The following is a 12,643-nucleotide window of genomic DNA, read 5'->3' on the forward strand; positions in this document are numbered from 1 at the left end:
AGGTCAAATCTGACTCCCCCGCGCCACAACGTAAATCCCATAGTCCTGGGTGTCACTGCACATTCTGCCTCCTGCTACAATAATACGGATATGTAGCTTATTTCCCCAACTGGAGGATAGGCATTTAACAAAGTGACTTAAGAAATACTTGTGGAATGAAACTATTTGCTCCTGGAAGTCAGGATCCAGGTAAAAATCCTTTTCAGTTTCAGCTGTTCTAGCTCAGTACCTTCTACATAGGGAGCAAATAATGACTGAATGTCAATCCAGACAAGTCACACTCCTTCTCTGGACCTTAGGTTTCTCATCTTAAAAATAAGAGGATTGTATCAGACGCCTGGCCTTAGGTCTCCTTCAGCTCCAGAGAATCTGTGGTTCTCTGTTTGGAGATGTTCTTACCCGGAGACTGGCAGAGGGCTCCTGGAATTCACTGCAAATTAACCTGACAGCAGAGAAGGAAGCGGAAGATAAAGATTAAAGACAAATGGAATACACAGAATGTGAACATGCTTTCCAAAAGTGGCTGTGTGACTACTGACATTTTGTCTTCCCCTACCCCTGCTCTTCTTTCTTTTCTTCCTTCTCCTCCTCTGTTTCTGCCCCTCATGCAGATGCACCCTCAGCAGTTGGTCGTTTCCTGGTTTTCCCTGGTTTTGCTGGCATCTCCCATCGTGGCCATATGGGAACTGGAGAAAAATGGTAACCAGCCTTTCCTGATTCTCTCTGAAGGTCCCAGGGCCTAAGCCAGGACTGTCAGTTAGTCCTGTTGAGAAATTAGACTGAAATGGGCAGGCACTGGGGCTTCACTCTGGGATAACAGCGGCCCTCTGTCCTTGTTCCACCTTTGAGGATATCTGTATTGTGTGACTTGAGGGTATCTCTATTGTTTGGCTCTTGCATTAAATGTCAGAGAAGGAGCTTTTGGTGGACTATGGTAGGAAAAGAGATACAGACTTTACCAGTATTACTAAAAATCAGCTGTATCATATGATTAAGATTCCAAAGTGAGGGATTTGAAAAGTATAAGGACTATGTCTTCCTCTCCACCATGCAATATCAGCCCCTCAGTTGGCACTGAGATCACTTACCTCTGACCAAGCACTTTGGGGAAAGCATGGGATTTTAGACCCACATTGACTTCTGTTCAGGACTGATTCTGCCACTTATTAGTTATGTGACCTTGAGCTGGGTCACCTCTGAGCCTGAGTTCCCTCAAGTAAACTGAAAATTACGAAGTTATATCTACTACAAAGATTATTAAATATACTAGTGAATACAGAAGACGACTCAACAGATGATGAAGTGACAGTGAATGTTAGCTAGTATTATTGTTTTGGTTGTTTAAAATAATGTGTCTGGTGATTGAAGGCCATCTATTTATTATCCCAGTGATCAATAAAAATTATTAGTAGAATAATAGGTACTTGTTATTAGAATAAGGGATTCCCTCTATCCTTCTAGTATCTCACATACAACAAATATGTATTAACAGATTGTTAGCTGTTTCTGAAAAGCCCTCAGGTATTTCTCCTTGATGTCAATGTAATAACATAGACAATTACTGTCTTTAATTGTATAATAATAATGTTTATTGAAAACAGCATCTCATTTAATTCTCACAACAACCATAAGAGATAGGAACTGTTTATACTCCATTTAACAGATGTTAAAAGTAGAGGCTGTAGAGATTAAGTAACTTACCAAATTTCACCCCATAAGGGTGGAACAGAAACTTAACCCCAATTCTGTCTCACTTCAATGCTTATGTGCTGAAGTATTTGAAGAAGGTTTTACCCGAAGGACATGAAGCAATTGTTTCCTCTGTCCTCAGACAGCTGAGCAAGAGGAAATAGGCATGCATTTAAAATGAAGACATTGCAGCTGATCATGAGAAACCATCTTTCAGTAGTGAGGAGAACACACTACAATGGATCCCTGAAAGAAATCTGGGGCTCTTCCTCCGTTCTTAAGAATTTATGGAAGACAAGGATCCAACCATCCCTACTCTGCCTCAGGAGAGTCTGAGAGTTTTAGACCCTCCCCTGAATAAAGAGAAAGGTCTGAGCCAGATGACTGTTCCAAACCCTTCCAGCTCTGGGATTTTGAGCGAGCTCAGGAGGTATGGCCCTTGCATAGCCTGCCCTTAGTTACTTCTGATTTGGTAAACCACAGAAATTCCAGAAAGTCAAAGTGAGAAACAATGAGAGGGCATGCGACTCTGGCAATGAGACGAGATGCCGCCAGGCGCTAGGTTCTAGACACATCTCCTCATGCAGCTGTTTCCCCTGCCCTTGGACAGGTGTCTTTGTCTTCTGAGTCTTAATTGTGACAGGAAAATAGCCCTGCTGTTTGGTCACCAGTGTGACAGAGAAATTCAAAGGTGCCATGTAGTTTTATATCGGCACAGCTGACCATTTCCAGAGCTGGGCCCCAGGTACTTTTACATCAGGTCTGTGTTACCCATTCAGTAATTATAAATCCCTTTGATGTCAAGTGGGAACTTTATATTCCACAATGATTCACATTGGGATGCCAATCACAAGAGCCAGCAGTGACAGAGCATTTAAGGGCACTGGGTCAAGCTCTTAGATGAATTAACTCTTGTAATCCACACCTCCACCTTCTGGAACAAGTTCTAATATGTTGCTTATTTTAAAGATGATGACACTCGAAGCTTAGAGTAATTGAATGCTTTGCCCAAGGCCACAGGCCAGTGTAAAAGATAGAGCTGAGTCCTAACCCAGACGTGTGTTGACTCCAATATCCGGGCTTTTAACTACCATCTCTCTCTAGAGTGGGTTTCAGAATCATCTGCAGAGATTACAAATAGGTCACTGGACCCAGCTCAAAGTTCTTGATTCAGTAACTGAGAATTTGTAGTTCTAACAGAGTCCAACGTGCTGCTGCTGCTAATAGTTGGATGATCGTGCATTGAGAACCACTGCATTAAACAATTCTATTTAATTAATAATTGATACATGAATGAATGAAGTTTTGATATGAAATACTCTTCAAAATGTGATATTAGGCCATTCCACAAGTGCCAGTTTAGATGCTGGTATTAAAGCTTCAGGGCAAAGGCCTGAGGTAGAACTCTTGTGGTTCTAACTTGATGTAACCGTGCTTAACCTCTTGGCCTCAGTACCCTTCTCTATAAGATGGGAAGACTGAGATCTACCGAACTGCCTTGTAAGAGTGTAAAGTAGCTTTTAAAAACAGAGAGGGAATGAAAATCTCCATTGGTGAGTTTCATGCAGTAGGAAATAAATCCTTCAATCCCTGTGGAAAATTGGAAAGCAGTTTCTGGCACAGTTGTCTAACCTTTGGTCTGTGAATAACAATACAACTAATTCTGAGTGACAGATTCTGTGCCAAGTGTTTTACATGCTTTTTACATTTAATCCTCATAGCCAAACCTACAAGGCAGATACTATTATTATTGTTATTTTACAGACAAGGAAACTGAGGCACATGGTGATTAAGTATCTTTCTCAAAATTCCCCAGCCAGCTAGTGGGGACAGGATCTCAGTCCTCATCAGTCTTTTTCAGCACTTATTCTCTATGTACTGAATTGTGCTGGAAGTTTCCTGTGTCCACCAAGACTTTGAGAAAGTATTGTGCTGTTTGCAATTTTTGGTATATCAAGGTCTTCCTCATCTGCCAGCTAATCAGAAGTTAACTATTAATGGCAGCCTGACAATCAGTCAGTGGCAGCTATTACACTCAGCTTCTCTTTTCCACAATTTTGAACCCAAGTGAAGCCTGATAACCTGAGGTCATCTTCAGCAAGCATTTGCTGTTCTTAGCAAGGTTGTGCTTCAGCCATTCAGATGCCCAGGTGATACAAAAAACACAGTCCAGTTCTCCAATCCCTGTGCTCTCCAGTTTATGTTGTAGAATTGGATTGGTATCCTAATGCTCCTGGAGAAACAGTGGTCCTCACGTGTGACACTCCTGAAGAAGACGGCATCACCTGGACCTCAGACCAGAGCAGTGAGGTCCTTGGCTCTGGCAAAACCTTGACCATCCAAGTCAAAGAGTTTGGAGATGCTGGGCAGTACACCTGTCACAAAGGAGGCGAGGTTCTGAGTCGTTCACTCCTCCTGCTGCACAAAAAGGAAGATGGAATTTGGTCCACTGATATTTTAAAGGATCAGAAAGGTAATCCCATCCCCTTGGATGATGTCAGTTTTCTCTTTGGTTCCATAAGAGATTAAAAAAAAATTAGAATTTAAAAGGCAAGACATGCTTAATGTGGTTAATGAAGTCATACCAAGTCCCTTTCTGAAACCACCCAAAATCTATATTTTCCTTTGCTCTGTTTTTCCTTTGCTGGACACTTTAGATTATCAACCATCAAAATCTCCTGTTGAGAGAGTTTCAGAGGGAATCTAGATGCTTTTCCTCAGATTCTTTTCAAATAGTAGTAATATGATTGGATGACTAATGGAAGTTAATTAACATGCAATGTGTGTAACTCAACTCTGGGCTGATAGCCTTGAAAGAAATTAATACCTCCCTCTGATATGTTAGGTGTGTAGTATAATCTACAGAATCAACATCCTCTTGGGACCTTTCCAGTCCTCACTGAACTGCCTGCCAGGGGAACAGGAGCATTTTCCAAGGACATAAATGGAAAATCTTCACTCTTATACCATACGGTGGTCTGTAATTTATGGCAATAAAAATCAGCAATTTTAAAAGAAAGAAAGTCCCTAAATATTGAATTTTTGTTCTTTTCAAATCCAGAACCCAAAACTAAGAGTTTTTTAAAATGTGAGGCAAAGGATTATTCTGGACACTTCACCTGCTCATGGCTGACAGCAATCAGTACTGATTTGAAATTCAGTGTCAAAAGCAGCAGAGGGTAAGTGAAACCACTGGGGTTTCTCAGCATTTCTCTTGAACTTTCTCATTAAGAAAATAAGGGCAACCTAGCAATAGCCTATTGGTTAATGAGAAAGGAGAAAATAAAATCAACCCTATGTTTTTAATCCCCCCCTCCACATATACATACCCTTGCCTAAATTAGGGAAAGAACATGAAGGTTTACGCTAATTGCCTGAATAAATGTAAGCATTAGAACAGGATATTATTGGGGCTTGGAGTAACCTCTGCTATGTATGAACCCACACAACCAAATTGCCTGGCAATGCTTCATTAAGGCTCATAGCACCACAGGGAGAGAATAAAAGGAGAAATCAAAGCTATGAAGGACTTGCCAAAATTGCACGTTGAGTCAAAAATAGAAACAAGAGCCCTAGGGCATGGATCTTGTAAACCCTGAGACCAACTCCAAAAGCTCTGTGAAGCTTCTAGAAATTTTCCCAGGGCCACTTCAACTCCTTTTTCTTCTGCTGACACTACTAATCTGAAGTTCACTGTTTGTTCAATGCACTTGGACTTACCCCAAGAAACCAATTCCCTTGGTACGGAACCCACGTTAGCCCTCTATGTGACTTCCTTCCCTCTCATCTAAGTTCCCAAACTTGATAGGCATGCAGAACAAACCCTAAGTGATCACCCTGGCCTGGCCACTATTTAACTGAGTAAACCATTGGAGTCTTACTATTCCATCTTTAAAATGAAAGTGCTTACTAAAGAAATGCTTATACAAGTTCACAGAGACATAGATGCAAGAGTTCATTGTGATGTTCTTGGTAATCTGCAGGGCAAAGGTTAAACAGTGAGGTACATTATACCCCCTCTTATTGTGCAGTCTTCAAAATGAATAACCCAATCCATGTGGTGTGTCATGGAGTACTCCATATGTTCAGAAGGGGGAAAGATGGTTGCAGAATTATATATATACATACATATGTATGTAAATATGGGTGTCCCTGGTGGCTCAGTGGTAAAGAATCTGCCTCCCAAACAGGAGATGCGGTTTGATCCCTGGGTCAGGAAGATTCCCTGGAGAAGGAAATGGCAACCCACTCCAGTATTCTGGCCTAGAAAATTCCATGGACAGAGGAGCCTGGCAGGCTACAGTCCATGGGGTCACAAAAGAGTCGAGCACAACTTAGCAACTAAACAACAACATATATAATATAATAATATGTTAGAATTTTAAAATTTATAAAATACATATTTTATATGTATATATAATTTGATCCTTTTTCATAAAAATAAAACCGATGTATGTGTATATAGACAAATACATGTATATGCATATATGTGTGTGCGTGCTAAGTCACTTCAGTCATGTCCAACTCTTTGCAACCCCATAAACTGTAGCCCATCAGACTCCTCTGTCCATGTCATTCTCCAGGCAAGAATACTGGAGTGGGTTGCCATGCCCTTCTCCAGGGGATCTCCCCAACCCAGGGATTGAACCTGCATCTCTTACGTCTCCTGCATTGGCGGACAGGTTCTTTACCACTAGCACCACCTGGAAAGTCCTTATGTATACATACATGTGGATAAATGATTGCTTTGACCATTCATAGAATAATGTCTGAAGGGATACAACAAGCCAGGAAAAGTATTTGTATTTATATCTAGGGCATGAGATTATGGTTAAAAGGGGGACTAGAGTTAAAAGATGCATACACATTTCATTTATACACCATCTTTATCTTCTTAATAATAGGTATGTATTGATTTTTGTTCAGGAAAATGAATTAAAATGTTTGATAAGGAGATTTAACCAGGAGCTTTGGATCCAAAAATTTTCAGATTCATTTAGGCCAGAGGCATATAAGTGCAGAGTTGTATCTAATCACTTGTAATACTATTCGAAGCAACACTTGGTCTCGTGGGGAGAGCAGTTGCTATCCCCTTGAGAGAAATCGAACCAATTGGAGAAATTGGATCCTTGGACAGATGTCTGGCTACAACGGCTAGCGACTCGCCTACAGTCATGTGATAACTTGTCTTTGATTTCAGCTCCTCTGACCCCCGAGGGGTGACCTGCGGAGCAGCGTCGCTCTCAGCAGAGAAGGTCAGCATGGACCACAGGGAGTATAACAAGTACACAGTGGAGTGTCAGGAGGGCAGCGCCTGCCCGGCTGCCGAGGAGAGCCTACCCATTGAGGTGGTGATGGAAGCTGTGCACAAGCTCAAGTATGAAAACTACACCAGCAGCTTCTTCATCAGGGACATCAGTGAGTCTGCTTGATTGTATGTTGCTTAATCAGGACGATGCCGTTCATCACATGTTCACAGTGCCCCATGCGGTGGGGTGAGGGTTTATACTTGCATTATCTCTTACTCTTCACCTCCACCCCAAAATAATTACAACGTAGATACAATTACTGCTTTTAAGGAAGAGGAAATTGAGTCCTGGCTAGGTTAAACAACTTGCCCCAGATCTCACAGCTAGCAATTCAGACCTAGACTGCCTCAGAAAAAGCAGGCTCCTGGGTACGCTTCTGTTCTGCTACCCAAGCACCTTCCATGATGAATCCAAGAGCAGTCCTTCAAGCATAATATTCATATGCAGGACCAGAGTTTCCCTCCTAATTGGAATTATTCCCAACTAGTCTTTCTCTAGCATTTGAAAGAGACTTCTTTATAAATTGGCAGACAGAGATTTTGCCATTTGTCATATCCTTCACCGTTTATCCAGTGAACATGCATCATGATATAAAATGTGATAGAATCACGGAACCTACTCTAGCATTTGTGAAGGGACTGCCTTTGGTGAGAAGGAGAGGGTGGGGTCTTGTTCTTGTGAGGTGGCCAGGGAAGGTCTCTGTGACGCGGTGGCATTATCTGAGTCCTAAAGGAAACAAGATGTCATTGTGTTAAGAAAGAGGAAAGAGTATTTGTGGAACATCTAGGAGTGTTTTGTCTTTGTATGGAGAGGTGCTGGGTCCAGATGTTTCAAGCCCATTCTATGGACTCCCTCTCCCCACTACACCCTTCTAAAAGAAGGCATATTATTTGAGGACACTCAGGGATGTGCTTTCTGTGCACAGTCCAGTGGCTGGCACATAACGAGGGCTTTTTATTGAATGAATGTGTGACTGAGCATAGAGACAAGTTGGCTTAACTGCCACAGGACAAGTCAGTGTCAGCTTCCATGAAAAGGCATAACAGAGAGCACTAAGTGGGAATCTCTCATCTAGTCCCCAGCAAGAGGCTCCGCCCTGTCTGAGTTTGGTGCAGAGAAGAATGATTGTAGAGAGGGTGGTCCTTCACTGCCAGCCCAGATGTAAGTCTTGTTGTCTCTGAGATCTTTTCTCTGAGCACCACACAGAGGTGGTTCCACCCCCCAAGGCCTGCATAACTGCACAGTGATGAGAAGGATTCTGAGTCTCTCAGGTTCAGCCAAAGCAGCAGTTGGTGAGGACTGCCTCCCTCAGGCATCAGCATGAGCATCACCTGCAGGGGTGACTCATGTCTGTCAACCAGGAGATCAGAGAAGTTCAGTAACTATTATATAGACCTAGGCTCAGAGCTGGTCAACAGCGAAAGTGGGGTCAGAAGCCAAAACTACCTTACCCCAAAGCCCCATTAGGAAAATAACTGTTTCTCTCTCTTCTACAGTCAAACCAGACCCACCCAAGAACCTGCAACTGAGACCACTAAAGAATTCTCGGCAGGTGGAGGTCAGCTGGGAGTACCCTGACACGTGGAGCACCCCACATTCCTACTTCTCCCTGACGTTTTGTGTTCAGGTCCAGGGAAAGAACAAGAGAGAAAAGGTAAGATGTGGTTCAGGTGCCATCTGTTCTATAGTCAGTTTTACGGAGGCCCACATTGAGGAGAAGATTAATAATGCTAGTAACAGCTAATGTTTAGTTGGTACTTTCTATGTGCCTGAAACTCTGCTGAGGGTTTTCCTTGCATATCTCACTTAATTCTCACAGTAACCCCAGAAAGGCAGGCAGTGTTATGTGTACCATTTCACTAGTGAAGACTTTGAAGCTCAGAGAGGTGGAGTGACATGCCCAAGGTCACCCAGTTAGGAAGTGGCAGAACCGGGACACAAACTGTCTCTAGGACGCAAAGGCCATGCACTTAAGACCCTACTGCCACCAGTATGGTTGATCATTAATGTTTGCTCTCAGAAATGGCCTCGATATAGAAAATCTGGGCTCCAGGAGCCTAAAATAATTGTTTCTAATGAATGAATATAATGGGTGATAGAACATTCATGCTGTGTTTCACTTAAAGTGTTAGATAATTCCTAGCTTGTGAAATTATCTTATTGCACAGAATGTTGTCTCAGACCTTGGCTTTCAAACTTCCTTGCCTGAGCATCATAATCTCAAGTTCCTAGAGGCCCTTTTATAGATCCAAAGACTCCTTGGACCCCAGTTTTAGAAATCACTAGATAAAGAAAGGCCTTATTCAGTATAGTGTTTAAATGTGGTAGAAATTCAATGATTCAGGAACTCCCTGAGAATTTTTTTCTGGAAAGGAAGGGCTATTCAGGAGTAGATTTTACCTAGATCTTATTTAAAATCTTGCTATGTGCTTCTCAATATATTATTAATATATAGTATTAATAGGTACTAGTATTTACAGAGCATTTTCTACATGATTAAATACTTTGCTACTTTAACTTTTATAAAATTCTATAATGGAGTGATTATTATGATTATCTCTCTTTTATAAATAAGGAACTGAGATACAGAGAGACTAAGACATTTTCCTGTGGCCACATAGCTAATAAACAGCAATGCCTGGGTTTGAACAAAGATATTTCTGATAAAAGAATAAGACTATAGAATTTCAGAATATCCAGGGAACAGCTAGAGGAAATCTTTCTCAGCCTGCCACTGGCCTAGTACTAGAGTGAGTGCACATGAGGCGTTCAAGCAAGGCAACTGTGCTGAAAAAATGAAGCCTAGACCAGTTTCTTCCTCCAGGCTTTGGGCTTACAAGGTAGAAAAATCGTGTCTATGCTGAGAGCTTCTGTCAGTAGGTGGCGCAAGTTCTACATACACCCTGTGAATTCCTAGAGTAGTGCCCTGAGACTAAGGTGTAGATGTTTGGGGAGACTTGTACTTGCCAAAATATGCCCAGCCCACCTTGTGATTGCGTTGTCAAAAAGTTCCCTCTCCTTTGCAGAAACTCTTCACGGACCAAACCTCAGCCAAAGTCACATGCCACAAGGATGCCAACATCCGCGTGCAAGCCCGGGACCGCTACTACAGCTCATTCTGGAGTGAATGGGCATCTGTGTCCTGCAGTTAGGTGAGCAAGCCAGCAAAGCCCAGCCCAGACTTGTGCACTCAGTGTACCCACGGTCAGGACAATGGTGGGGATGGTATGGGGCAGAAAGGGGGGACGGTGCCCAACACACAGTCGCCAGAGATAGAAACGTACATTTGTTCATTAATGGGTGTTCATTGGATGCCCATGGTATTCCAAGCACAGTGCTGGGCACAGAGACACTACAGTAAAGAAAGCACACACAGGTCCCGCCCTTCCAGAAGGGAAGGCAAAGGGAGAGAAGTAGCAGAAAGTCAGAGAACAGGTGGCCTGCAAGCTGTTTCCAGGAATTACAATCTTATCTGGCGACCCCTGGGGCCACTGAAGGGCTTTAAGCAAGGAAATGACATGATCAGATAGATGGTCTTTTAAGAAAACTCCCAAGAGAACCTCTGGCAAGTACAGTACCAGCCACATAAGGAAGAGGAGGACCCTTCTAACATGGAATCCCCAAAACCCAACTGCTCAAATAATGTGTTGTATGAAATAAGGGTTTGCTACTGAATTTTGAATCCACATAGATGCTCGGCATTCTTTTCCAGGTTCTAACCTCAGGATGAAACCTCAGAGGAAAAGTGGAAGACATTATGCTAAATTTTTAAAAGACATGACGGAACAGACCTCTCCAAAGATATTTTCTACCAGTTTGCTTTTTTTTTAAGATTATAAAGATGTCTTTGCTGTATTTTTATATTTAAATGCTAAATGCCCACTGAAACAATCAGCTAATTTATTTATAGTGTTTCCAGCTAGCAGGACAGCTGACTTTTATGTTATTTAAATATTTAAGTAATTTATGTATTTATTATTTTATTACTGTTATTTAACATTTGTGTGCCAAGATATGTTTCATACACTCATGACCTGATACAAGGAATGGGCCTTATTATGCAAAATGTGAATTTATGTGTTATTTATACTGACAACTTTTCAATTGAGGCTGCAAGTGCATCAGTTTTATGACAACCAGTAAGAACACAATGTTCTGATGCCAGCACCATAATATATTTGTGATGGATGGGAACACAAGAGATAGTTAAACAGACACATGAACACACAAACTGAGAAGGTCCTAGACAGCAGATACTAGTTCTTGTGTCCATGAAGACTTCCTTGAAGTGGTGGTGATAACTCAGGGCTTTCTGCACCTCTAAACAAGTTTAGTCTTTGGATACCTGAACTTAGAATTTTAAAAGATGATTGAAATTGAAATTCAGCTTCAGCCTTTCTGGCAGCCCCCACCGCCTTCTATCTGTAAGACATAGGAGAGTGATATGGAGAAATGGTTAGTGTCTGGAAAATACAAAGAACTTACAATTCAAGAGAGAAGACAAGTGTAGTTATGGCTAAGGACATAAAATTGTCAGAATTGCCAGTTGTTGCTTAATAGCCACACAAAGAAGCAGACAGATGCAAAGAAAACAGCCAAGAATCTCTTACTTGTCAGCATGAGGGAATATGACAAGCGGATATAACCAGAAAGTGCCAAGCCATTAAAATGATACTTTTAAGTAATGAATGTGCTTTCTGTAAAATGACTCCATTTGTTTTCTGTTTACTTATTTTTATATTCTGATGGTGAACTAATAAAAATATAATTCTTCTTTGCAATAATATTTTGGACTTTCTCAGTTGACTGGGTATGCCATTCCCACGTTGATCAGGGCTGCATTATTTTTCCCCTGTTATTGAAGAATCACCCTACCTTGGAGCAATTTCGTTTCTGGTTTTGCAGAATGGACCCTTTCCCCTTATAGGAAAGTCGGTGTCTTGCTGAGCTCAGGACGTGTCCCTGTGGCCTGACCACAGGGGACTCTGTGAGGGCACTCAACTGCATCATGCCCCTTCAGGGATGGGATATTCTTGCTTCACCTTCTAACCTGGAATAGATCCTACTGGTTTCCAAAGCATCATGAAAAAAAATTTCCCAACTGGTAGAGCCATGGGCAGCCCATCCCATAAGTCCAGCTCCAGTCTATTGAGGGTTTACAGTGTGTCTGGCCAACTGCTTGGGCCCTGGGGTTGAGCAGTTCCAAAAATCCTTGTGTTGCTGCCCCCAAACAGTACCCACTCCTGGCAAAGCTTATAAGACTAAGATGAAAAGTTAACTTCAACACCACCAAGTGCTAACATGTTCACTGTATATGGCGCCCTGGGGTGAGAATGAAGATGGATCGGTATAATCTGGAGTCACCCAAGAAGGCTTGAAAGAGGAGGGGACGTGCCTACTCTGGGCTCAAAGAATGGCCAGGGCCTGCCAGTTCTTCTTTGGTTCCTCCCATGGAAAGAACAAGTGGCGGAGTTAAAGAGAATGGTGTCCATTCTCTATCTTCAAAAGCCACATGTACACATCTGGCTCCCTTGCAATGGCAAGGTAATTATAATAGGGATGTTTATTTACATTCCTCATTTTAAGTGTCCCCTGAACCCCCAACTTCACTACTCTCCTGGTCTGCACAGATGTTGTGAAGTTTC

General features: G+C 42.1%; 1 protein-coding gene across 1 annotated transcript; it reads left to right on the forward strand.

Annotated features, from left to right (window-relative positions):
• The first annotated feature begins 611 nt into the window (after window positions 1–611).
• On the forward strand, window positions 612–11,770 carry IL12B (interleukin 12B). The gene is made up of 7 exons (XM_040239493.1): window positions 612–699; window positions 3,887–4,162; window positions 4,751–4,868; window positions 6,890–7,107; window positions 8,495–8,652; window positions 10,025–10,150; window positions 10,711–11,770. The coding sequence occupies exons 1-6, from the start codon at window positions 612–614 to the stop codon at window positions 10,148–10,150; spliced, it is 984 nt and encodes a 327-aa protein (XP_040095427.1). The 3' UTR covers window positions 10,711–11,770.
• Window positions 11,771–12,643: the final 873 nt, after the last annotated feature.

Source organism: Oryx dammah, unplaced genomic scaffold (assembly GCF_014754425.2).
Source record: "Oryx dammah isolate SB20612 unplaced genomic scaffold, SCBI_Odam_1.1 HiC_scaffold_5, whole genome shotgun sequence".
Lineage (NCBI taxonomy): Eukaryota > Metazoa > Chordata > Mammalia > Artiodactyla > Bovidae > Oryx > Oryx dammah.